At 39.5% G+C, this 25,753-nt stretch overlaps 3 protein-coding genes across 4 annotated transcripts in view; all 3 read right to left on the reverse strand.

Annotated features, from left to right (window-relative positions):
• Positions 1-419: 419 nt before the first annotated feature.
• On the reverse strand, positions 420-8,825 carry LOC148352251 (transformer-2 protein homolog alpha-like). The gene is made up of 8 exons (XM_088354545.1): positions 8,630-8,825; positions 4,963-5,102; positions 3,537-3,684; positions 3,280-3,468; positions 2,818-2,930; positions 2,578-2,745; positions 2,261-2,331; positions 420-847 (listed from the first exon to the last, which is right to left on the reverse strand). The coding sequence occupies exons 1-8, from the start codon at positions 8,657-8,659 to the stop codon at positions 837-839; spliced, it is 870 nt and encodes a 289-aa protein (XP_088210671.1). The 5' UTR covers positions 8,660-8,825; the 3' UTR covers positions 420-836.
• A 1,227-nt stretch (positions 8,826-10,052) lies between these two features.
• On the reverse strand, positions 10,053-24,589 carry senp2 (SUMO specific peptidase 2). Of its 2 annotated transcripts, none has more exons than XM_088355008.1 (17): positions 24,314-24,589; positions 22,451-22,512; positions 22,259-22,365; positions 21,970-22,033; positions 21,800-21,872; positions 21,577-21,727; positions 20,347-20,453; positions 18,910-18,986; positions 18,782-18,827; positions 16,793-16,865; positions 15,344-15,463; positions 15,158-15,289; positions 13,375-13,599; positions 13,226-13,305; positions 11,849-11,933; positions 11,672-11,767; positions 10,053-10,481 (listed from the first exon to the last, which is right to left on the reverse strand). In XM_088355008.1, exons 1-17 carry the CDS (start codon positions 24,433-24,435, stop codon positions 10,419-10,421), a joined length of 1,683 nt encoding a protein of 560 aa, XP_088211134.1. In that variant the 5' UTR covers positions 24,436-24,589; the 3' UTR covers positions 10,053-10,418. The 2 variants fall into 2 exon arrangements, with proteins under 2 accessions (XP_088211134.1, XP_088211133.1); XM_088355007.1 differs by having other exon boundaries at positions 16,793-16,868.
• A 776-nt stretch (positions 24,590-25,365) lies between these two features.
• The window catches only part of LOC148352253 (uncharacterized), a 56,113-nt gene continuing 55,725 nt past the window's right edge, over positions 25,366-25,753 (reverse strand). Inside the window, 1 exon segment of the mRNA XM_088354322.1 lies at positions 25,366-25,689. Coding sequence (XP_088210448.1) covers positions 25,658-25,689 — 32 coding nt within the window. The 3' untranslated portion in view covers positions 25,366-25,657.

Here is a 25,753-nt window from a genome sequence, read left to right on the forward strand (position 1 = left end):
TTCCAACACTACTCATTGAGCTATCATGTCTATGGCAAAATAAGCACTATGCCTTGATCATATTTATGTATCAAATTCTACTTTTCATTGTCTTTCAAATTATATGGTTATATTATAATAAAATCAAACCATCTACCAATTTAATTTGAATGCTTTCCTAAGAGAACTGTAGAACCTTAGCTGTCTATTTAAATTAGTGGGTTGGTTTGCAAAATATATCGTTTTTATCATTAACAAATCAGGTTACGTACTTAATTCAGTTGCATTCAAATTGTTGATCCGTTAAATTTCATGGTCTTTTCAATTGTTGGTCCTTCAACCTGGTTTCAAGGTTAAGTTTTTCATTTTTATGACTTCCGTTAACTAGGAATATAATATGCAATCATCTCCCCACAGGCAAACAAAATATTCAAGATGGCTTGCAATGCTTTCAACATTTATTCCAAAATCCACAACAATTTGACGTTCACAAAGTAGACCTCCAATATTCATGTACAAGCGATACAAACCCCAACTTTTACCCCCCCCCCCCAAAAAAAACCCGGAGAAACCAAACAGATGCTAAATTAGAGCGTATGATGGAGCGATGACGTGGACAAGCACAACTCGACCTAAGTCAAACAAATGCAGTTGAATCTACGACACATGATTCTCGTATAAAAACAAAAATAAAACAAGCCACTTCGAAACACTGAAACTAAAACACGCCTCGTTGGCTCCGACTGTATGCTTTTTCAAAAATGTTGTGGTCGTATCCCCCTCTCGATCCATTTCAACCTTTTTGAGTGGGTGCTGTGATCTCATCTTAAAAAAAAAAACAAGGAAGAGTTTGATGCTCAGTAGTGACCTGTGGGGAAAAAAGAGGGAGGGATCAATAATGTCGCTTTCCATTAGGGCTGCAACGATGACTTGATGTTATCGATAAGGGAAAAATAATTTCCCTGTCGACAATTATCGTCAGACATGATTTGAAGCATCTCAATATTAATCTGGGTTCGTACACAAATTTTCAAGGACAAATTCAAGCACTCTCATGACCGAGTTTTCCAGTACCCTCAAAAGAAATCAGCGCCCATCTTCTTTAACTTAGTTTTTACCTTGAGCTATTGTGATCTACTCCTTTCTATGATGTACGTACCATCTTTTTATGCCAATAGGTTGCTATAAAATGACATGAATTCTGCCTCAATGCAAGCGGAGTTTCAATACATCACCCTTGTTTACAAACAGGGGAAAAGCCCTAAAGGTGTTGGATAATAATTGAGTTTAATACGGAAGAAACTACTCTAATAATATTGATTGCTTCAAAGCAGAGTTTATATTTTTGGAGTTTTTCCCCCCAGAAGATCTGCAGCTTAATTGGTTAAAATGCAATTGTAGTTGCTTTGCAGCGTTCCCTAACAAAATCTAAGAAATTACTGAATGGTTTGGCGCATAATATTTTATTATTATTGATAACATATCATTTGAGACTGGGAGGTCGGTGGTTCGCGCCCCGGCCGAGTCATTCCTAAGACTTAAAAAGTGGTCGGCGGCGCCCTCTGTTGGCTGCGGCTGCATCGGCTCGCTACAACGGGTCAGGTGCAATCGACATTTCGTTCTGTGTACATAGTTACACAGAATGACAATACAAGGAAATTATTATTATTATTATTATTATTAAAAAAATAAATATGAGGAGTCATTTCAGTGAGCCGAGCCAAAAGAGCCGTTTTTCTTTATAGAGCTGTCCTCTTTGTGGCGACCAGTTGGAGGTGATGACATGATCTTAACAGGCGCGTTGGCGTCGTTTTCAGGCACATGCAAATGGCAACAACTTCAAGCATTTACAAGCACGTCACCCAAAATTCAAGAATTATCCTGACCTTGAAAACACAAGACTAAAAGTCGAGCATTTTCAAGCACCCGTAGAAACCCTTAATGCAGAATGTCACAATAATGAGTACACACCTCACATTTCTGCAGATTTTATTGCCTGATAAAATACTGAAGAGACATTGCTTTGACACAATAGACCGACAGCGCTCGTTTTCAGCCAATCAGAACACGAGGCAGACGACAGCCCGATTTATGTCCCACCCTCAAATTAAAAGAGAAAAAAAACAAAAACAAAAAAAAAACCTCAAAATGTAGCCATTATAGTAGCCAAACCAACGGCAACAAGGGTCGTACTCACTTTTGTGACATACGGTTGACATTGCCTGCAGCCCTACTTTTTTTTTTCAATCACCGGGGCAATTCTTTTGTGTGGGAAACTTACGTGGGGAGTAGGACCGAGACCTGGACCTGGAGCGGTACCCTCTGCTGTAGTACGGCGATGGTGACCTCCGCCTGCCGGAAACATAAAACCCGTCAAGTCACATTTATTTGTTCGGCCCTTAATCACAAAAAGTCTCAAAGGGCTACACAGACCATCAATACATCATCCCCTTATCTGAGACCTACACGAGGGCAAGTAAAAACTCAAAAGGCATCCTTAAAATGAGCAAAAACCTTTTTGCCAGTCGGTTCAAATATACATTTTTAGAATCTTCCTTTTTCTCCTCACTCCAAAAGTAAGATTTCGGTGACCTTTACCTGTAGGATCGGTACTCCCGGTCGTCGTAGCGATCGTAGTCCCGATCGTAGCCTCGGTCGTAACCTCTGTCATAGCCGCGGTCGTAGTCTCTCGACATGCGGCGGGACGAACCGCCGCTGCCGCCGCCACCACCTCCTCCTCCTCCACCGCCGCTGCCACCCCCGCTGCTAAAAACGAAATATGAAATTTAGAGAGAAGATAGATAGAGAGTGTTGAATCATCGTTCAGACGGGCACTACGTTGGTCTCCCCATGTAGATGCCGGGAGTGGGCGTGTGAGCTCGTTTGGTAATGGAGAAGTCCACGCGGATGCGCCGGCCGTCCAGCTCCATCCCGTTGGCGTGCTCCTTGGCCTGATGAAACACATTTTACAATTTACCCATTTTTTTCCTCAGGAATCAAACTTCTTGAAGTAATTGAGATGAAGCGCTATGTGGAATTTCCACAAATATTAAATACAGTCTTATACAGGAAAACAGTAGTTTGAATTTTTTCTAACAGCATGTTTAGAAATTTCATGACTATGAATAAAAAAATTCCCATTAATCTAGGTTTATAGGATTATTGAGAAAATATTCCGTTTTTTAGGTCACCCTGTCGCCCATATGTCATTCGCCTGCCACACACCCAATAAACAAACGAATAGATGAAATAAGAGCTAGATTGCCCTATCCAACAAAATGCCCCCGAAAAGCTTCTCACCTCTTTGGAGTCTTCGGAATTCTCAAAGTAGACAAATGCGAAACCCCTGGAGCGACGAGACTGCTGATCGTACACGATGTTGACGTCAGCGAGGGGGCCGTACTTGGAGAAGACGTCCCTCAAGTCCCGCTCGGTGGTGTAAAGGCTCAGGCCGAACACGCCCAGGCAGGTGTTCGGGTCGGGGTTGGCCTGTTGGCAGCAGAACAGATTTAGCAGTGTTCCTCTCCATTTATTCCACGATCTGGTATCTTGGTTACCCGGTTGCCGATGTGCCTGCGGCGGTTGGACATGGGCGAGCGGCTGTGGCTCCTCCGCCGGCTGCCCGAGCGGCTTCGAGAGCGGCGGCGGCGTGAACGGGAGCGTGAACGAGAGTAGTTCCTCCGTGAGCTCCGGTGAGAATGGGACCTGGGGAAAAATATGCAGAGCCCACGTCACTATACAAACCCCTGTGACAGAAATAGGACAACTAACAAGATCATCATCTTTTTAAAACAACAAAATCATGAGATCATCTTATTGAAGCCTGGTAAATTTACATGTGTGATTTAATTGTGCTTTTACCTCACCTTTGAACTAATTATGTAGCTTTGACAGCAGCTCCCTACACTCACAGTGCACGCACATGGATGACACTTTCACACTCTCTAAATCACTTAAACCAAATTTAAGTTGACAGTATAATCATTATCACCTATCTGAGTGTGCCTATCCAAATAAGTTTTGAATTGCTCCTTGAGGCACACACACCGAGAGCAGGGTTCCTACAGCTTAAGGCAGGGTAAATCCAAGAGCGTTCTAAGATTTTTTTTTAATGCCCTTTGAAATAAATATAAGACCGAGTCGACTAAAACCCCACAATTGAAACCAACAAAACAACACACTAAACATTTTTTGCACATACAGTGGGACCTCGCTACTTCACGGTTCGACGTTCGCGGGTTCAGAGCTTCGCGGGTCTAAAAAATAATGATAATAAAATAAAAAAATTTAAAAAGGGAGAAAAAAAAGAATTTGTAAAGCATTTTTGAGGGGCGTCGCTACTTCGTGGTTCCACGTTCGTAAGTTCAGAGCTTCGCAGGTCCCAAAAATAATAATAATAAAAAAAGAAGCATTTTTGAAGGGGCGTCGCTACTTCGCGGATTTTCACTTTTTGCGGGGGGTTTTGGTCCCCATTAACCGCGATAACAGAAGGATTACTGTAATACACCGTGCCTCATACATATTACCTTGCACAGCTTTTAGCCACCGTGAAAAACGTTCGAAAGCCACATCTCATTTTAATGTCCGTTTTCCGGGCATGGTAAAAGCAATACAATTGTTAGCATCAATTGTGACATAAAACTTGCTGGGAGAGGCTAAGCGTATAAAATGGAGTCCTCATGGAACATTAATAGCACTAAGTAAAAACGGCTTTCATTCAATTTAGAGGTCAATGTTAAAACTCTACGTACTTTTGATAGAAATTTGCAGGTTATTCCCCGTTTAGAGTGCTATTGAAGCTTAATATGTTCGTTTTTCTCTTTAGTTAAACATAGTAACGAGATGGTTAGAAATGAGCCAACTCATTCACTTAAAGCATGTTAAGAAAAGAATTATGAAGACAAGATATTTTTCGCCACACGGCCAAACCCTCGATCATGGTAATGTATATTTCGAGACTAACCAGCCACATTTCGTGCTTACCTCGATTTGGATTTGGACCTGGAACGCGAGCGAGACCTGGACCGGGAATTTTGGGAGCCCTCCTTGGAGCGCGCCGGCGAGCGGCTGGTAGATTTTGCTGACCGCTGCGGTGAGGAACTGCCCGAGCCAGGCTGAGGCTCCTAGATAAACCAGACAGCAGAGTTTAAACCAAGCAAGGTGGCATTGATGCCAAGAAAGGATGGTTAAAAAATAAAAAAGTGAGGCTCCACTCGCCCATCAAACCCCTTTAAAGGGACTTTTGTTTCCCCCGTTTTAGCATTTTTTTCAATGGATGAATACACATCAAATGCATTGACAATGTATTTAGCTGAGAAGCAGATTGAGGGTCAATAAATATGAGAGGGGGGTAAATAGCGAGTGATATACAGATACATGCATGATTTAGAGAAAGAAAAAGAGCATCAACATAATAAGTCTTTTAAGAAATTACTCCTACCCGGCCAAACTTCTGATCTTAACTTCATAACTTCTTTTACTTCATAACTTCAAAACAACCCGTCATTTCTTCTTTCTTCTCTTTGACATTAAGAGCCAGCTTCTTTTTTTGCATCCTCTTCCCCAATTTTACCATCTGCCATTAAAACGCTAGTCGAAGGAAAGGATCTTGAGCGCTTCTTTTTTCATTAGCATGCATCAACAGCATCGGCTTCAAACACTAACAACTTCGCATCTGAAAGGTCTTCCGCTTTTTTTTCTTTCTTCCAACCTCAACCTTGACAAAGAACAAACAAGGGGTTGGTAAGGCAAGATGGTCGGTTTGTTTGCATTTAAAATACCAGCAAAGACAACAGAAGCATTACCCGTTCTAAGTAACAACGCACAAAAGGAGATTACGGGCCACACTGAAAAGATACTACAAACATTAAATGGCGACTACATTTACCTACAAGAAAAGTCGGACTGTGATACGAAGCTAGATTTTATTGAGCAAACGAATCGTTTACACACCGGGAGACAAACTGATAAATGCATCTCCATGGTGTTAAGTATTGCGGTTACAAGGGCGGACGCAAAGACATTACGAAAATAGGCAGTCTCCAAATTTGAATTTCGTCACTATTTCAAGAGTGATTTCATTCATGTCACGCAACAAAATCAACAAGGTATGGACGGTGTAGACTTTTCACCAAGGGGCGCAAAATACAACTAAAACGTCCTGGAGAAATCAACTTTTACACAAGAAGCTTTTCAGGCGAGTAAGTTGGAGTTTGCTTGTACACCCGTCTCTGTACTGCAACTCTCATAGTGTTTTGCGGCATCAAATATCTCAGAAGGGGGAATCTGTTTTAATTGTTTGATACATACACAAGACTGTCTCCGCTAATGAGAACATGGTGATAAAGCAATTTTATGGTATTTTAAACGAACTAAAATGTTCTACATTATGAATTCATTATCGATCAACGGAAATATAGCGTCTCTTATAGATTCAATATCCCATCTGGCAGTATTAGAATATCATGAATTAATGTACTGGTAGTCTATTCAATTATCGGCAACATTAAAACAATATGACCTGTGATACAAACAGCTCACCTACTTAGGACCTTTCGACTTGTCCAAAATGTCCAAAATATCCAGACATTGCTGCAAGTTAAATTTTGTATTGTGTGCACCTTTTTCCGAGGACAGGACAGTACTGCTTCTTTCCCCCACGTAGCACTGTGAGAGGTCACCCAGCATCCACCCCGAAGAAGAAATCCGGCTTCTACTTCCTGGTTTGTGTGTATACACACTGCACTGTATCTCTAGCACGCTAAGAACTTTGACGTTTTTATCGTTTAATATCTTGTGCACCCATTCAATACGGTTGGTGTAAAGCTTAGAGAAGAGGCGAGCAGTTTCTTCTAAAATTTAAGTGGAATAAGATGCGGTTGAGAAAATGGTTGTATCGCCTTTTTTTTTTCGTCCACTCTCTAGCACGGAGGAGCAGTAAGTCGCCTAACTCTTCCAAAAGTTAAACTTCACTTTATTTATCTTTATATTCAATTCAAGTCACATTTATTTGTATAGCCCTTTATCACAAGGGGTCTCAAAGGGCTTCACAGGCCACAGAATGTCAACGCCTTATGTGTAGCTTTGTTTGACAGTACTATGCTTTATCATACAGCCTGCTTTGTAACGTTATAGAGAATATAATTTTATTAACCGTTTATTTTGCAGTCAAAACAATTGAAGTTACCTATACAAGCCTTCAACGTACTTATATAAACCTTAAACATACAAAATATAGTACTGGAGCGACTTGCTAACAGATTCAACTTACGAAGGATAGTCCGTAACATTTTTTTTTTTTTTTTTTTTACATTGGAGAAGTAAATAACTTCACGACATTCTAAATTTCTGAGACTGTAAATACACAATGTTTTGGAAGATGAGAGAATACTGATTCGGACGATACTTATTACACCAAGTGGTGCAAAATAAAACTGAAACGTCCCGAAGAAATTAAATTTTACACAAGGACCTTTTAGGCGAGTAAGTTGATGTTTCTTGTGTGTATCGATCATTCAGCACATTGACAGAACTTTCATACTCGGAATACTGGAAATGTTTCCGTTTGAAGTTAGATTATTGATTACACGGATGAGGACTGCGTTCCGATTTAGGGGGAGCACCCACACTGTGATTTTTTACGACAGCCATCAAAGTCGAGTCATGTTTATTTGTATAGCCCTTAATCACATAGAGTCTCAAAGGGCTGCAAAGATCAAAGACTATTAACCTAAATGAGGGCAAATGATACACATATTATCAATATAAATTATAGGTCATACATATGCTATAGAATAGAAGTGTTTTAAACTTAGATTTCCACTAAGGTTGCAGATCAAATCTGAGGGGGAAGATCATTCCACAGCAAAGCGATGTGCAATATTTGTAGTATTTCGAATATTGTACATTAAAAAAACTGGGACATTAATTTCACTGACTAAAAAATACGAGAGGTTTAATTTAGGCAATTTAGTAATAATGGCGCTTAATTTATTAGGAAGTTATTTAAAATAACATATATTAAATGCATGTATAACGAAGGGGTGGGATTTTTAAGGGTTATTGATCTATCTTCTTTATTCATTATCTGTTATCGGTCAGTTCATAATACGCTATCAAGCTTAGGAGTCGGGACTCTTACTCTCGGAAGTGAGATCATCATTCACGTTTTAGACGTCCCTAGTGCTAATATTTTTATATCGCCGAAGTATAAAAGATCCCACGGGCCATGAACGTCACATGTCGGCCGCCATTTTCTCGCCTTGGTTTTCAGTGTCGCCATAATGACTCCTTTGTGACAGAAAGGTCATAATAAAACAAAGAATATCACCGAGAAGACAATATGAATTACAATAAAAACACGAAAACCGCAAAATTAACACTAATTTCAAAATTGAATACATTATGTGGTCTGTGTGAAGGCATGGCGGGAGCTAGCGTGGCCTAGTCGTAGAAGGCCGCACGTTTTCATTATAACATGAAAAAGACTAACCTTGTATATTCAAATTAAGAACTTAAAACAAAATAAATACATTTTCGACGGAGCCTTTAGAATTTGCGTTCTCTGTAACCGCGAAGGTTAAAAATGCTAACGTTAGCGTATCACCGTTTTCCCCGCTCGATTTCTTTCGTCGTATAAAAGGCAACTCACCTCCTTCAAATCTCTCTCATTGTCGCTCATGTTGGCGTCACTTTTCAAAAAGAAGAGACAAACGTGCTCTAATGAATTGTTTTGTATTCTTAAAAGCTCGAATAAATTGAATGCAGCTTTTAAGCGTTAGAATATGTGGACGGCGTGGCCTGAAGGAAAATGACTAATAGTTTCCGCTGTTACTCCAAAATAAAAGCGCCACTTCCGCTGAAGACTACAAAACAAAAGATTCCCCCGAGGTCTTCCGAGTTGTCGCTCATATAACATGTTTGTCGCTTTTCACACTGCGAGCTAAATTAACTCTAAAATGCTTTAAAACTCAAGTATACTTAATATGGCCTTTGAACTTAAGACTACGGCGTTAATTTCAGTGTTTTTGCGCTTTTTCAAAATAAAATGGCACACACCCGCCGAGAATTACCAAATTAAGTGAAAATCCCCAAATATTGTAAAATGAAAAAAAGAGAATAAGGAGAAGTGTAATGAACAAGATAGATTCTTTGTCCAACCCCGTACGGAAATTCACACTTCCAGCAGGATCCTTTGTTTATTAACAGGATGGTCTCGGGGTGCTGTGTTGTAGTTTAGCAACAGCTAAGTGGGTGTCGTCACACGCTAGTCCAAAAGTTCGACGTCCCTGCAGCAGATGGACATCTTCGTGCCCAGGGTTTCACCACCAAGGTGAGAAAAATGGGTAAAAGGAGTAAAGGGGGCGGCAGTGGCTCAGGAGGTAGAGCGCTCGTCTTTGGATCAGGAGATCACAGTTCGAATCCCGGCTCCTCCATGTTACATGTCGAAGTGTTTTTGGGTAAGACACTGAACCCCTAATGCCCCCAATAAGCAGGTTAGCACCTTACATGGCTGTACGGCCGCTATTGGGAATGTGATGCACACTGTAAAACGCTTTGGAAAGTCTTGACTTGAAAAGCGCTGTATAAATGCAGATCATTTAATCTCATGTCATAAAGTAAAAAAGATAGAAAATAAAGATACAAATGAGTAAAAAAATAAAAACAAAAAACGAGTAAAACAATAGTAAGATTATAACAAGATAAAATCGTGACATGATAATTTACCAGAGAAAGGAGGAAAAATTAGGAAAAACAAGCAGAAAGAAGACCAAATCACAACGTGAAAGAATAAAAAGACAAAAAGAACAAAAACAAAAATGAGGAAAGGTAAAAGAAACAAGTAGAGTTGAAAATTGTGCATAAGAAAAAAATAAAGAAAGAAAAAGCCCAAAAAGGAGAAAATCATGACGTTATAGAAAATAGAACAAAAAGAAAGCAAAAGGACATTAAAGGAGAGAAAAAAAAAAAAAAAAAAAAAAAATCGAAAAAACTTTTCTCATAAAATAAAATATACTCCTGCCCAAGTCTAGAAAAATAAACCGGATTTGATCACATCAAACAATCAAGACACACACAGAAAATAATCACTTTTATTCCAGGAAACTCAAAAATCAAAATTGGAACTCAAAACAGCAGTTTGCTACCTACCAAATACTTTGAGTAGCGTTACCCTCAAAATTATTTTCACAGCTTACAAAAGGAACAACAAAAATAGAGATCGTTTCATTCAGTCATAAATACAAAGTACTTTGCGATGCGTGAATAAGTTAGTGCTCTGGACAGATGGAGGCCAGTTGCAGGTAAGATTTCGACTCAAGTCTTGAGAGGCACCTCAGGCAGCACTTTCAAAATAAAATACAAACTGCAAATCTTATCCCCAAATGTTATCCCCAAATAACGTCTCCGATTAAAACTCAGAGATAGGCGAAAGTCCTTGACTAAAGCAGCTTCTGGTGCACCATTTCCCAAATCATCAGCTTCCGGAAAAGAGGCATGTGCCACTGGAGAGGGAAAACAAAAAAAAACAATTTAAAAATGAAAAATAAGTTCGGGAGGACTTAAGATCCCCGGGTTTTCGCGGTTAATACGGACCCGGGAAAAGTGAAAATCCTTAGAGACACTAGGAGAAAGAAAGAGAGCAAGTGCGAAACAGAGTAAGAGCAAGAGAAAGAGCGAGATATGTAAAAAATAAACTAAAGAGAAGGGAAAAGGTGAGAGAAAAAAGAAAAAGACAGAGACAAAGAGAAAGAAAAAGCGAGAGTAAACTAAGAGTGAGAGTAAGAGCGAGAGAGAGAGAGACAGAATGAGTGAGAGGAAGAGCGAGAAAGGTTAAAAAAAAATGGATGGAAGAGAGAAAGAAAGACAGTGTAAAAGAGGCAGAGAGAGAGGAAAGGGAAAGAGGGAGAAAGAAAAATAGAAAAAGACAGAAATATAAGAGAAAGAGATAAAAGGAGAAAGAGAACAATACAGGGTGAAAACAAATACTAAAGAGTTTAATTTTGAAGCTATAAAGTATTCTACATTATTTGATGTTTTTTGGGGGGGTTGCCTTCAATAAAATGGACTTGCCGAGACAGAAAGATGAAAAGATGTGTTGTTGTTTATTGGAGTCGAGCTTGACATAAGGAGAACACATTAGTTTAAAACGGGAAATTCCAGGCTTGTTTTTCCCGAGTTTAAATGTCAGCGAGTGTTAGTAATAAAAACATTCGTCTGGTTTGGATTAGCTCGCGAAATAACAACATTCCCCTGGCAAGTTGATAGGTGTTTAGATGTCAGGCCGACCCCAACGAGTTCCTTGGAAATTGTGTAACTTTGGAAAATCCAAAGAAGACGAAAACATGGTCAATTCCCGAAAAGCATGCACATTGAGGGAAAAACAAGTGCGTCATCGTGAGGGAACGTGTTAAGTAACATGAGATGTTGTCTGAGGATATAAAAAAGCGGATTGTCTCTTAGACGAATTAGAACTCTGATTTGGACACTGACTAAGATAAATAAACGGCTCTCCCTCTCCTGCCAAGACTTCTGTGAACTTTTGTGCATATTTTGGGGCAGAAAGATAGAAATAGCGAGAAAAAAAATTAAAAGCCAGTACATTTGTTTTTCAAGGAGCCAGCACAAATAGAAAACACTGAGATTTGAAAGTTCGCAGTTTCAGCCCCAAACATACACATAAAAGTCAGCATACCTGCCGGAAGGTGAGGGGCCGTCCTTTGGCGATATATTGAGCATATTTACAAACAAAGACGCCGCAGTCGCTGCCGTTCTTCTGCTGCGGAATCTCCTGGAGGGAAAAAAGGGGACATGGAGCTCTCTGGACATATCTCTGATATTTCGGGAAACGCTTTGGCTTTAAAATGCTCACGTCGGCTCGCATGCAGCAGAGCGTCCACTTGCTGCAGTCCAGCTCTCTTCCTTTCTTCGCTCGATGCTCCTCCTTTAGATAAAGCCTGCGAGAAGTCATCGGTGAGTAGATCAAAATATGCTCAACATTGAAATAAATTGTTTTCACGACGGAAATTGTTGAACTGCTCGTTTTGAATGATTGTTTCTCGGTCTAGATCTCATTTGCAATCTATCTGCGGCATGGTCATGTAGTTTCAAATGTCAAGTCCGTGACAAACTGAGAGGTTGACAAAGTCACAGACAAAATAGTTAGCATTGAAGAAATAAAAGAAAATGAGGAAAAGACTAAAAAATTAAGGGAAAAAAAAGGTAAAGCAAAAAATCAATGAAAAAACTGAGAAAGGACAGACGCTAAAAGGGAGAAAAGAAAAATAAAGGTCAAAAAAGGGAGAAAAAGAAAACGGGTGGCAAGAAAAAGGAGAAGAGCATTTGAGTTATTCTTTTGTGCCGCAATCACCTTCAAAAAATAGGCTGATTTTGCAGAGGCAAGGGCTGCTTTATACTTTAACAAGTTGTCACACCAGGTTTGACAGAAAACCTCAAGCTTGGTAGCGCGCCATTTTCTTTCAGATTTTAGCAACATTGCTAAAATTCGTCCTCTGCTGTCTCAGTCAGATGCAGAGATTATAATTCATGCGTTTGTTACCTCACGTCTCAATGACTGTAATGCCCTACTCTCAGGTCTCCCCAAGTCCAAAATCAAGAGCCTTCAGCTGGTACAAAATGCGTCAGCAAGGCAAGATCACATGACCCCGATTTTAGCTAACCTGCATTGAATCCCTATTAACTTAAGATGTGATTTTAAGGTTCTGTTGGTATTTTATAAAATCATGCATGGACTTGCTCCCTCATATCTTTCAGATTCAATTTCCCCTATGTTCCGGTCCGGAGCCTTTGCTCTGAAACACTGGCCTACTAGTGATCCCAAGAGCCAAGAAGAAATCCGCAGGTCCAAGAGAGTTCTCCACCCAGGCCCCAGTGCTTGCCCTTCTCTAGGTCTTAGATCAGGGGATGGTGTCATAAAAGTCTGTAGTTTGCAATAGTCTTTGATCTGTGCAGCCCTTTGAGGCTCTTTGTGATTAAGGGCTATACAAATAAACTTGACAAAAAAAAACAGTGACTGAGGAAAAGCAGAAAGAGGAGGAAAAGTAAAGACAATAGAAGGTGAAGAAAAAGAAAAATGAGTAGGAAAAACAAGAAAAAACACTGGCAGACAATAAACAATCTTAATGATTTCTGCATACATATTTGATTAACTGCGAAGGGGAGATCGAGATCACCAAGAACCAAATCGCAAAATTTGCTCTTCAACAGAAATAGTAAAATTGGGACTTACAGGAGGACGCGACAGACGGAATGATGTCTCTGGCCCATGGAATCGTACAACTTGATTGTCCTTGCTTTGGTGTCTATCACCTGGTAAAGGAAACACCATCCTCATGCTTATGGTCGCCATGACGTGGTTCGTCTCGATGCGACGCTCACCGCCAAAGCCCAGTGGATTCCCAAATGAAGCGGGACCAGGACCAGGTGGCATTGGAAAAGGTCCACGGTTTTGGTCCAGCGCTTGACGGCGGCGTGTCCCCCCGTCTGCCCGCCGGGACCCCCCAAAAGTTTGGGGTAGAAGAAGGTGCTGAAGGAGTAAACCCGCCGACCCGCTGCCGGGTCCGAGCACTGTTCCGCCACCAGGGAGAGGTAGAAGTTGATCACCTGTGGACAGGCGGAGACAAAGTCCTCCGTGAATTCAAAAAGAAAATAAACGCACCCAGAGTAGCTGGAAAGAGCCAATAGATGGTTGGAGCAAACAGAAGGGGGGCAAACGTTAGCAGCTAGCAAGGAAACCTGCTAAAATATACAACCCCCCGCTTAATTGCAGCTTACTTTGTGTTCAATACTTTACAGATTTCGAATTGTCTTCATTGTCATCGATATCAACGTATCTATGCAGTATTCAGAAGCAGACAGCACACAGCAAATGCTATCATGGGGCAGGTTGGGGAGGGCTTTGGGGGTGTGTGTTGGATGGGCGTGACTGAGTGCAACTATGATAGGATGGTGTATGCTGTCAGTCAAACAGTGTTGTGGAATATTGTCGGGCTGCCAAAGGGGCATCGGTTTGAGTAAAAACAGCTGGAGGTTGCAAAACGGACAGGAAATTGGCTGGGTCAAGACTACTTCTCAAACTATCTTCGGGGAAAATGCGTTATTTTGGAGAATCGAAAGAGGAAGAAACACTCCGTGAAAAACAACACGTGATATTTCTGACGTGAAACGGAGGGGATAAAAGCTGATGCCTCAGAGAGACGAATGAGAAAACGCTGTGTCAACTCTTGTAATGAAAATAAATGGTGTTCTCCCTTTCTGATATATTGCTTGCGTGTGTTTTGGGGCGACGCCCGAATACGTTCTGCCCTGAAAACAGCAGGGTGGGTGCACAAGTCAATATGGCCACCAAAACAGACTGCAAAGCACCGCGACAGCTTATGTGTTAGCGGATCCTTACATTGAAAAGAAGTTAAGTTAAGTGGTACTTTGAGGAAAGTCGGACAAGGGTGCACCTTGTTATCGGGTTTGGAAATCGACCAAGACGGCGTCGAGGGGCGAAAGCAATCTGGCATTCTGCTACAACTAGGCTAAATAGCAACTCTTTTAAGCCAACCTTGCCCAACCTAGCTAGTCACGAACCCCAGATCCATTACCCATGAAACAGATGACCTGGAGCAACAACTCGAGGGAAATGGCTACATTCATGACGCTAGTATTGAATCATCATGGAGACCTGGCTCAACCAGAGGATCCTGGATGCTAGCATGCAACTAGACAGACACTCTTTTACATTAAGAGCAGAAGCCCTCTGATTGTGTTGTACTGTTGACATTTAAGACCAGCCCTACAACCGCAATTCCGTGTTCTATCGTTGTTGTTACAAATCGTATATATATTCTATGTTACTTATAAATAATAAACAAATGTTCCTACTTTACTGGTTTTGACTATTGCGGGACTTTGGAACGCAATTCCCACAACAAACAAGGGATTGGAGTATAATAAAATAACCTGCAACAGCAAGCTTTATTTACAAGGAGCAGCTCACAACACCCGCCAGCCATAGCCTGCACTAAAGAGACTAGCACGAGTGACTAGAGAGGGAAACCGTGGAAAAGTGGAATGAGCCGAAACAGTACTTGGTGACCATCAAATAGTTTCAAACAGTGTTATTGTAATTAAGTATAAACTTTGAGATGTGACCAACGAGCTCCTCCGATACCTCATCATTGAGCCAGCGACCTTCTTGAAGCGTGGCCAGGTCCCTCTGAGTGATACGCAGCTTGAAGGCGGCACTCAGAACTAGGTTGGGGTCCGCCTGAGCCAGAACCGAGCTCACCTCGGCCACCATCTCCTGCACAGGCGTTTCCGTTCAGAGTCTCAATCTACCGTCGAAACAAAGTCCTACCTTAGTGAGTCGGGGAACGTGATCTTCTGCGTGCTGGGGTCCGACGCCGGGCGCTGCTCGCTCCCCCAGGTTGAGGCGAGTGGCCACCGCCGTGGAGATATCCAAATCGGCTATCGGCCTCTGAAAACCAAACGGCGACACCGCCTATGACATACCTGTCGACCCGGGCAAATCGCTCCCTTATCGATGATTGCCATTCCCCTATTAGGTTATAATGGAGCTTACAAACACAACCTCACAATATCTACCATTACGTCTACCAGTTACAGGCAAGATCTTAAGCATCCAGGACGATTTGGATCAGAGCCGAAATAAGAGATAATAGCATACTCTATTTGAAATAATAATAAAAAAACACACGTAAAAACGGGTAAAAATCTAGACTACTCTCAACAAAACATTTGTAACAATGGACATAAGTTTCTTCTTTTATTTAAGTCTTGTAGAAAATGGCCCATGCTCCTGAGACACTATCCAGTTACCGAGTGTAGTGATAGAATGCTATGCCGGCGGGCTGCCAAAATTGTTGTGTGTTGCCAGGCTGCTATGCGCTGTGGTGAGCACGAATGGAAAAAAACCTATATGCCATTATGGTTTTGCTTTAAGACACACAAGAAAAGGAATAAACAAATTGATTAATGAAAGTCAATCTGGATTTAGAGCAAACAGATCAGCAACAATGGCTAGTATTGATGCAGTAAAATAAATCACCCATAGCATAGAAAAAAGATACGCAGTTGGGGTATTTATTGAATTAAAAAAAGCATTTGATACCATTAATCTTAATATACTATTAAAAAAACTGGAAAGGTATGGCATCAGGGGCGTGGCTTTGCAATGGATTCAAAGTTATTTGATGGGGAGGAAGCAATATGTGAAAACGGGAGAGTTGTTTTCTAAATACTTGGACATCTGTTGTGGAGTACCACAGGGTTCTATCCTGGGTCCAAAGTTGTTTAATATAAGAATGATATTTTTAATGTTTCAAAACTAATAAAATCAGTCATATTTGCATTTCATATTCAAATGATAACTACATTGATTTGGTAACCTGCATTCATCGTGAATTCATTAACCTAAAAGTATGGATAGATCTAAATAAATGATCTTTAAAATTGAAATAAAACCAAAGGAATATTCTTTGGTAATCACAAGGCAAAACAAGATTTAAAAATGGATAGTGCTGCAATAGACATCAGAAATTCAGTTTTTAGGGGTCATAATACACAAGAAATTAAGCTTAAAAAAAAAAAGGACTACATCAAGAGTTTCTAGAAGTGTTAAAAGCGTTAGCTGTGTCATTGCAGGGGTTACGGGGAAGGCATTTCAAAGCTTCTGTTTTGGCCCTTGGGCTCACGATGATGTCTTGCACGAATGAGCTATGCTAAAAAAATGACGAGCGAACCGAATTAGTTTAAAATATTTGTCGCACGAAAAAGGAAAAATCACCTTCGCACATCCCACATGCTGTCGGTCGTCCGTTGCTCCAGTGTAAGACTTGCTGAAGGGAGGAGTGTCCCATCTGCTAGAAAATATCATGTATTAAGACCGGCAATTAAAGGAGACATATCCTGTTTCAGGAAAAGTCATCAAAACGGGAATAACGATGGCATCAGAAATGATCACCGAGCGCCTTACGAAATTAACTGATTTTTATGCAACGACTCAGTTAAGAAATATCAGACAATCCCAACAAATCGGCTTCAATGGGAATCAAACCCAGATTTTGGCACCGAGAGTGATATAGAAGAGCGTTTTTCAACCTTTTTTTGAGCATTCATTACATTTTTTTCAATAAAGTATCTCCAAGCACGCTGCCAGTTCAAACGGTTTGAAAAGTATTTCATTTTCAAATCTTAAACTGACAAGTTTGCCTTAGTGTTTGTGGACACCGTGGCTCAGGAAGTCATCCACCTTCATCATTTTGGTTAATTTTTTTGCTGTTTTATGGGATTTTTATCATGTTATTAACCTGTTTTTCAAGTTTTACAATAATATCTTGATTTATTCGAAAATTAAATACATAAAATGAGCAAAAATTGTTTCTAGTCACCCCCCCCCCAAGTAAAATGTGCAAGATTATTTATTCATTTGATCATTTTTTGCCCAGACAATCATAAAAAACATAATTAAACAAGAAGTTATTAAATATGTGTCATTGCACTACCCTCAGAGCAGATAATATATATATTATTGAAAAAATTTAGTCTGTCGCCACCTACTGATATGGATGAAAGATAGTTACTTGGTTTATCACAGAACATTTTGTTTGCCAAGAAATATTGGACTATTTCCTGTGGTACACAGGTGGAAGAAGACGGATATAGATGACATATTGGGCGCGGCAGTAGCTCTAGGTAGAGCGATCGTTTTAGGATTAAGGGATCCCAGTTCGAATCCCGGCTGTCCGTGTTACATGTCGAAGTGTCCTTGGGTAAGACACTAAACCCCTAATACACCCAATAAACAGGTTAGCGCCTTACATGGCTGCACAGATCACGGCCGCTAATGGAAAATGTGAAGCACAATGTAAAGCGCTTTGGGAAGTCATTGACTTGAAAAGCGCTATATGAATGCAGATCATTTCATTTCATATGAAAAGCCATTACATCTCGTAAAGTCAGCTTAAACGTATTTGCTCAAGTTGTGCATTTCTTATCAGTTTGATGTTCCCTTTTGGCGTCTTAGTCTTCCTGTCTTTGTTTGAAGGTGTTGGTACTTTTCCAGGGGGGTGGTCTTTTGCCTTTTGTCTCAACATACCAGTACATTTCCATGTCTTCTTAATTCGATAAAACACAAAGGCAGACTGGGGAAAAGCCAGAAGGAGCGTGACCAGCGAGACGAGAGCGAGAAAATATGTTTCTCCCGCGCTTCTTCTCCAGCTGCCGATGTTAAAACACAAACCAAGTCTTTGCCTGAATTTCCTTCTAGAGTTAGCCAATTTTCATAGCTCTCCCACACATCAGTGGTCCCTTTAGACCCAACACATCTTATCACACTTAATTTACAGTACCAAAGACAAATGTTAGAGAACAGAGATAACACGTAGTCCTGAAACGTAAAGAAAATAATTTCAAAGTGGGAAACAACTCTTGGTAAATTGAAAATCAAATATTAGCGTTACACGTTATTCACAACTAAATACGGTACCTAGATGTCATTTGTGGTAAAATGGACTGCAATTCTAGAGTGCTTCAACCAGTCACACAAGACCCCCGAAAGCGCTTTACAATGTACTTCACTCCCATTCACCGATTTACAATTATCTGGAACACAACTGCCCAAAAAATAGAAATAATGCCCACCATCTTAAAACAACCTACTAGAATTTGAAGTTTATTGCAAACTGGCTTAAAAATCGAAGGATATTCCTCCATTATAAAAACAAGAGTTCCAAAACATTTTAATATTAGAAGAAAATAAAGATAGGAGACCAACCTGTACTTATTAGCTGAAATTCTCCGCATGAGCATGCCAGGACAAGCTGCTTAGACATAAAAACAAGCTTCAAACACCTCATTTATGGCTTTACATTTTGTTATAGAAAATAGTAGAAACATGTTTACGAGAACACGGCATCTTTTGGAGAGACGAATCGAAAGGTTTCTTCGTCAGCGTCTGTTCGCCGTGAGTGAGCGACACGCTGCAAAGAATGAATGAAAACTTGATTTCGAACATTTATATAAAAACAACAAAAACAATAACTCGACAACGAAATAATGTTACATAACATGTTCGAAAAGGGGTAGTAAGAAGCAGATGCTTATATTCCCTATCCCTTCCTCTTCCCTATTAAATACACCAATGATAATAACACAATAGTAATAATGTTATAATAACAGTTATGATAGATCAATCGCAACACCAAGGTCAACTATAGTTGTAAAGGCAGTACTTCCAATCTCTAAAATCCCTAATACGCCATTTTCTTCATCCCTGTATTCCGCCAGTAATATTTTTTTGTATTTAAATTTGAACATGTGAATAGTTTGATCTCGTCTTGTAAATTGTGACTCCACACATAGACTTTTCCTGGTGGTTCTCACCTTTGGGATTATGAATCTACTACAACCCCTTAAGTTTTAATTTCGCTCTTTCCGAATGTATAATTTTTGGATATTTTTTTGGCACTATGTTTTTGTTGATCTTAAATAGCAGTTGTGCAGTGAAAATTTTGACTAAATCATCCAATTTTAATCATTTGGACTGCAGGAATAAAAGCAAAATACAAAAAGAGGAATCAAATTTAAATGTTACATCGTGTCATATTTCAGCACTGTTCTGTCTAATGCCGGGGTCGAAAACCTATGGCTCGCGAGCCAGATCCGGCTATTTTCAAGAGTACATCTGGCTCAGAGATAAAATGAAACTTTCGTTATTTTCCCGAGTGCTTTCAAAAACCACGTAAAGCCAAAGCAACTCTAATATAAAAAGGGTCGGATCCAGTATATATAGGGCACAAGCTCTGTGGAAACTCATTTAATAATCCATGTTCACTGTTGAGGCACCATAGGATGACAACCCACGGAACAAACTGCAAACACCTACACCCATAAACATCAGCAAAGCACCCAGAGCAATTGGATTGGGCGAGAGGTATAGATGGGTGGAGCCATACACACACAGAGCATTCATTCCCTTCTCTCTAAATATTTTAGTTACATTCTTGTTTAAAGTGTTTTGTGACATTTTTACAAAAGAACTTTAACAAAAATGACGGTCAAAATAAGTCTCAACACTCTTCATTTACTGCATGAGGGGAGACAAATTTTACATGGTATATTTTTATCAATACGGACAATGGCATTACAATTTCATACATTTGATCAAATCATCAATGAAGGTTTTTTGTACCTTTAGGAGACATACAATATTACATACTGTCCCTTTAAAGCAAAAAAAAAAAAAAAAACTTTTTTTGGCATATTTGATACGGGCTCAAGCCCTTAGAGACTAATTGTGATTAAGGGCTATACAAATAAAAATGACTTGACTTGACTCACGCTTTTGGTTTGGTTTGATTGAAAGGTAGCGGTTTACTTTTGGTGGATTTCTGCGTCACCATCTCTAGCAGACGTCTGTAGTGCTCTTCGTCGTCTTGTTTCATCGCCTGGAAAAACAAAAAACTATGAGCGCCCCTCAAAAACCGGTACATTACACCCCCTGGATACACAGACGAAGTTTCTGTTTTTCGGCCCCTCTTTACAGCATTTTCCCCACTATACCAACAAACAAGTTTGCATGTAAGAGGACATATTAAAATCAAACTTTGTCGAGTTTCTATCATAGCTCCCGGCGACTAATTGACTTCGTCTAGAACGCCAGTCTGCTGTTGGTTTGTGTCACGGCAAGATGAAATTAGGGATTCGCTATTTGCTGAACTACCTCCCACAATGCCTTTCTCTTCATTCAGTTGTGGATCTCGAGTGCTTCGTAAAAAACTTCTAATACGATACAACACTGCTTGTTTTGTAATGCTATGGGTCAAAACACTTGCATTGATGCTAATGCATGGGTGCGCAAACCACGCCCCCGCTTGCCAAATGCACACGTCAAGCTTTTTCTATGCAAGTGCTTTAAACAGAGACCTAGTGTATGATTTCCCTTTAATTCTGAGCATTTCAAAATTAATTTCATGAAACTAATTTATTTAACTAATAAATATAAAAATAAATATAACATTAAGAGTTCTGCATGAATATTTATTCATAAATACAAATGAGAAAAATTGGATAGAGGCCTTTAAAAAAAGAAAATCCACTGCAAATCTAAAGAATTGGCCTACCCCGGTGCTAAAGGGAGAAGCAAAAACATGATTACCATGGAAATGAAGCTTCAAACACGACATGGGTAAAACAAAGGCCTATCCTTGATAAGTTGCAGGCTGTAATGGACGACATGGACTACTAATAAAATGATGGTGGTGATTAAACCAAGTCATCTAAAGGCATGACACTCCTTGCAAGTGGAAGTTTTGAAATAATTTGTAAACCGCCATCTCATCTCCTCTGTGCATCCACCTGCTACTACACTATACCAGCTCAAGTCACAACAAATGTGAATTTTCGTTCCATGTACATTTACTTATGTTGTTTCATCATATACAAATATATTAAAACCAAGTCATTCTTAGCCAACTACCATTTATTTTTATCCCTCTCTATATGGCATTATCACTGTATGATTCACTCTACGGAATGGAATCATGTCATATCCTTTCATTTCTCACTTACATCTTCCACAGTGAGACTGGGCTTATAGCAGCGAACGTGTCCGAAGCCGTTGCAACTCGTCTGCTCGGCGCCGGGAACTCCCACGCTCAAATTTGGCCGTGAAGGCAGCAGCTGGAGCGAGCGTCTCTGATCCGAAGACTTTTTACTTCCGCTACAAAAATAACAACGTTTCGGCTCGGCCTGAACGAAACATGTCGAATATCAGATAAAATAAGAAAATCACCTGAATTTCCTCATCAAGGAGGATTGGATAGGCATGGGAGTGGCCCGATCGCTCGTTCCGATCACGGATTTATCTGCCGAGAACCCCCCCAAAAAATTCAAGCATATTATACAGAAAACAGTAGATGAATTGCTTTTTTTCATTCCAATTTAAAATTTGGAGGTACGCACCCATCCTCCAGTCAGGGCTGTTCAGCCAAGGTGTACGCAGCTCATCGATGCCCAGGGTGACGCACTATACAACACAGGAAATTAAGTTAAAAAAAAAGTAAAACAAGTAAAGTCCCCTTGGAAGAAGAAATCCTCTCGCACACACCCCCAAAACCCCCGTCTTTCTTTGCCCTTCGATCTTTTGATCCCAGTAAAATACACCATTGAACAGTAGTATCTTTTCCTTCCTTTTCGGGATTTTAGATCACAAAATATCACAAATTTCCCGGCAAAATATGAAAAACACAACCTGTGCGTCCTTATCGTGCTCGTTGGGGTTCAATAGCGTGGGTTTGTGCAACCGGAGTAGACTTGCCACCACGGCCACGGTTTTCTTGACCAAATTTATCACTGCCTCTGGTTGGTTTGGGGGAGAAAGGATCACTCGTCGGGTTTTGAAAGGAAAGCAGACAGAAAAATAAAATAGACTCATTACACGAACCTCGTCGTGGCCGTTTTGCTGCAACTTCCTCGATCTGGTCAACACTGTCTCCTGAATCAACACTGGTAGTAAAAAAACAGCACATTTGCTCTTTTATTTTTGGCTGGTATGTTTTTGAGTTGATTATTTGGAATTGTTTTATCAAGTTTCATAAATCGTGAATTGATAAGTTTAAATAAAAAGGACCAAAGAGGTGGGGAAACTACCACCAGTTGGCTACACTTCTATATACTTGTTATCTTTTTTAATCGTGTATTAAATTCACAAGATATTTCTCAAATTTCATGCAAGAAAAAACTTCGGAGCTAGCGGTTTTGAGAGTTTTTCCAATGCATGAAACTGGGTGAGGGCTTAAAAAAAGAATGGCGTGGAGGAAATGGCGTACGTGCAGAACGCTTACCACTAATTTTTGAGTAAATATTGGAAAAAATGTTCTTCCACTGTTTCGCAGCTCAAACGAAGAATTGATAGTGACTAATGATGAATACATGTGGCCATGACTTAAAAAAAAATTATTAACAACTATGAGCACAATATCAACATAACATTTACAAAGTATTTCATGTTCTTCAAAATCAGACTCCTCATTAGATACCCCAAAAGGTTGTTTCCCTCTTTGTGATTGTTTACATGTATTAATATCTTTTGTGGTGGCCTTCTGTTTTCTCCATTCTCTAACATTTGTCTCTGGTGCTATGACTAAAAAGTAATGTAATAATGAGATCAAGTCTAATGCGTGTTAACACACACAAATAAATACCGTATTCCTGTTCGTTCAAAACACACTGATTTTAATTCAAACGGACCATCTCAAACACTCGATTCAAAGGAATTTCACACTACCCCACTCCACCTCAAGAAGTGTTCTTCTCAGATCTACATAATTCACGTAGGTCAACCGTTTTAAATTCAAAGCGAGTTTTTCCTAAATGAGAGGGATCATCTTCATAAAAGATTGGTTATTGAAAAATGAAAAAGGATGGAAATCAATTAAGAAAAAATATGGAAGTCAAAAAGGGGAAAATATAAAAAAAAAACGAGGAAAAAAGAAAATAGTACAAATGGACAAAAGAAACAAAGTGGGGACAAAAATAATAAAAGAAATGAGAAACGCAATAAGTAAATAGAAATGAAACAAAAATGGTCCAGGACTTTTGGAAGGGGTACACAAATGCTATCCCTTGTAGATGATCCTCATCCTATGTTGAAAAAAAATGTACATTCCTCCACCTACAAGGATTTAATCAAACGTGCATTTATATAGTTTTCTTTCTTGTGATTCGGATCCGAATTGTTATTTAAATAAATGACGGTTTACCACTAGGAGTCGCTAAATAGAAGAGACGGGCGTTAACGACAAACGCTTTACGGCAATAAGGCGGAATATTTTCAATAAAACAACATTGTCGAAAAAGAATTCAGATTAAAACGTTGTTTGTAGGTTAAACTTGTGTTTTTTTGCCCCCTACTTTAAGAAATGATGAACATTTTGATAGCTTTTGCGACGCTAACCGCCAAGTTAGACACATGTGTCGCTTGTCGACATAACGGTTTACGGCAATTGATGCGAGCGGTAAACATATCCAAAATACATTCTCAAAAACATGCTTAATTCAAATTTAAATGTTGATCATAGATTTATTAAAAAAAAAATAGGATTTTGTTCATACATACCAAACATTTTGACAGCGTCACCACTAAGAATGAAGCTAACCGCGTACGTAAACAGGTCCAGCTAACTTAGCTAAGATAACGCAATGCAACAAATCCCAGAAAAATGAACAGTCAAAAGAAAAAAATAATTGTATTTCCCGTAAAAGCTTTTAATGAATGTTTAGAAAAATTTAGGGACCCGTTGCTCACCTGCTGTAGCTCCTCTTCAGCGGTCCGCTTCGGCGTGCTAACGCATTGGTCAAATCCCCGTTTTCACCTTGGCAGCTCGGACCAAACAACGACGAGAGTCCCTCAAATATCCATTCATACATTACAGATACATTCAAGGGGAAAAATGATAATTTCCTTCCGCTCACGGGTGCACTAAAACGGGAGAAAAATTGAGCGACGACAGGGTCGTATCGCCATTAACGTTAGCTCGGCTTTTAGCTAGGAGATATGCTTGGATATTTTCCATCGTCACACCGAACGGGCGGGGTTTTTATAGTCTGAGAGGGGAGAAAGCGCCAGGGTTGTCAGTGGTGAAGAAACAAGCAAACCTAAACATGTTGACAGCTTGTGACGTCAGGAGATGATGATTGGTAGAGGTGTATGATGACGTGACATTCTACAATGAGGAAACGGAATAGCCTTTATGTATTAAATTAATTCTTGTGGACATTTTTTTACCGGAATGCAAAAATGATATTAAAATAATGGATTCAGCGTTAGCATTAAATTAAAAATAATTATTTTGAGATATTAACTCAATTAAATGAAAAGGGGAAGGACAATTGATAGAGAATACAATATAAACAGAAAAATATTAATTAAAAAAAGGGGAAAAAAAAGACCAATGTAATGTTAAGGGCAATTAAATTAAAAAATATAATATAATAAAATATATTAAAAAAATGAAAGACACCAATGCAACGTGAGGTTTGTGTTAAATAAATACAAATATATTTAAAAAAGAAAAGGGGCATGCAAAATGAAGTTGCCTTAAATAAATAAATAATTCTAAAATAACAAAAGCCAAGGCAATATGAGGCTTATGCTGAATAAAAATTCAAAAAGACAATGAATCACGAGGTTGCATTAGATAAATAAAATACAATTTAGAAAGCCAATGCAACCTGAGGGGTTGATTTTAATGAATACACAAGTGTAAAAAATAAATAATAAGAATTAAAACACTAATGCGGTGCGAGGTGTGCATTGAATAAATAAATGAAAAAGAATCATCAGTGCAAGGCTCAAAATTGACATTAGGAAAAATATTTATTATTACAACATTAGAAACAGTCGTATAAAACGGCAGGACGGTTCAAGTCATTTTCAACAAATATACAAAAAAAAAAGGCAAATGAGATTTGTTGGTGTACAAAATACTTCAGGCAGGAACATTTACTCAACTGTAAAAATTTGAAGCAACATAGATAACATAGCTCATTTGTGCACAAAAGTACAAACTATGTACAGTACGTGATCATATAAAATGTATAAAAATATGTTTTTGAAGGCAACGGTGACAAAAAAAAAAGGCGTCCATTTTCACTTAGGCTCATGCTGGAGAAAAGACGGACCTGACGGGACAAAAATACAGTTAAAAACAGAACAGATGATTGATTTCAAAACTTAGCTTCTCTT

Source organism: Urocampus carinirostris, chromosome 15 (assembly GCF_059441175.1).
Source record: "Urocampus carinirostris isolate Australia breed hairy pipefish chromosome 15, RoL_Ucar_1.0, whole genome shotgun sequence".
In the NCBI taxonomy this organism is placed as follows: Eukaryota; Metazoa; Chordata; class Actinopteri; order Syngnathiformes; family Syngnathidae; genus Urocampus; species Urocampus carinirostris.

What these genes read in the sequence shown, in the direction of transcription:
- LOC148352251 (XM_088354545.1), bottom strand. Translation starts at nt 8,659, where the DNA reads ATGAGCGACAATGAGAGAGATTTGAAGGAG. An exon ending in ATGAGAGAGATTTGAAGGAG is followed by an intron (nt 5,103 to 8,629) that starts GTGAGTTGCCTT and finishes TGGTTTATCTAG; the next exon opens with GAGCCTCAGCCTGGCTCGGG. An exon ending in ATTCCGAAGACTCCAAAGAG is followed by an intron (nt 2,931 to 3,279) that starts GTGAGAAGCTTT and finishes GTGTTTCATCAG; the next exon opens with GCCAAGGAGCACGCCAACGG.
- senp2 (XM_088355007.1), bottom strand. Translation starts at nt 24,435, where the DNA reads ATGTATGAATGGATATTTGAGGGACTCTCGTCGTTGTTTGGTCCGAGC. An exon ending in CTGAAGAGGAGCTACAGCAG is followed by an intron (nt 22,513 to 24,313) that starts GTGAGCAACGGG and finishes TTTTACTACCAG; the next exon opens with TGTTGATTCAGGAGACAGTG. An exon ending in AGCACGATAAGGACGCACAG is followed by an intron (nt 22,034 to 22,258) that starts GTTGTGTTTTTC and finishes TGTGTTGTATAG; the next exon opens with TGCGTCACCCTGGGCATCGA.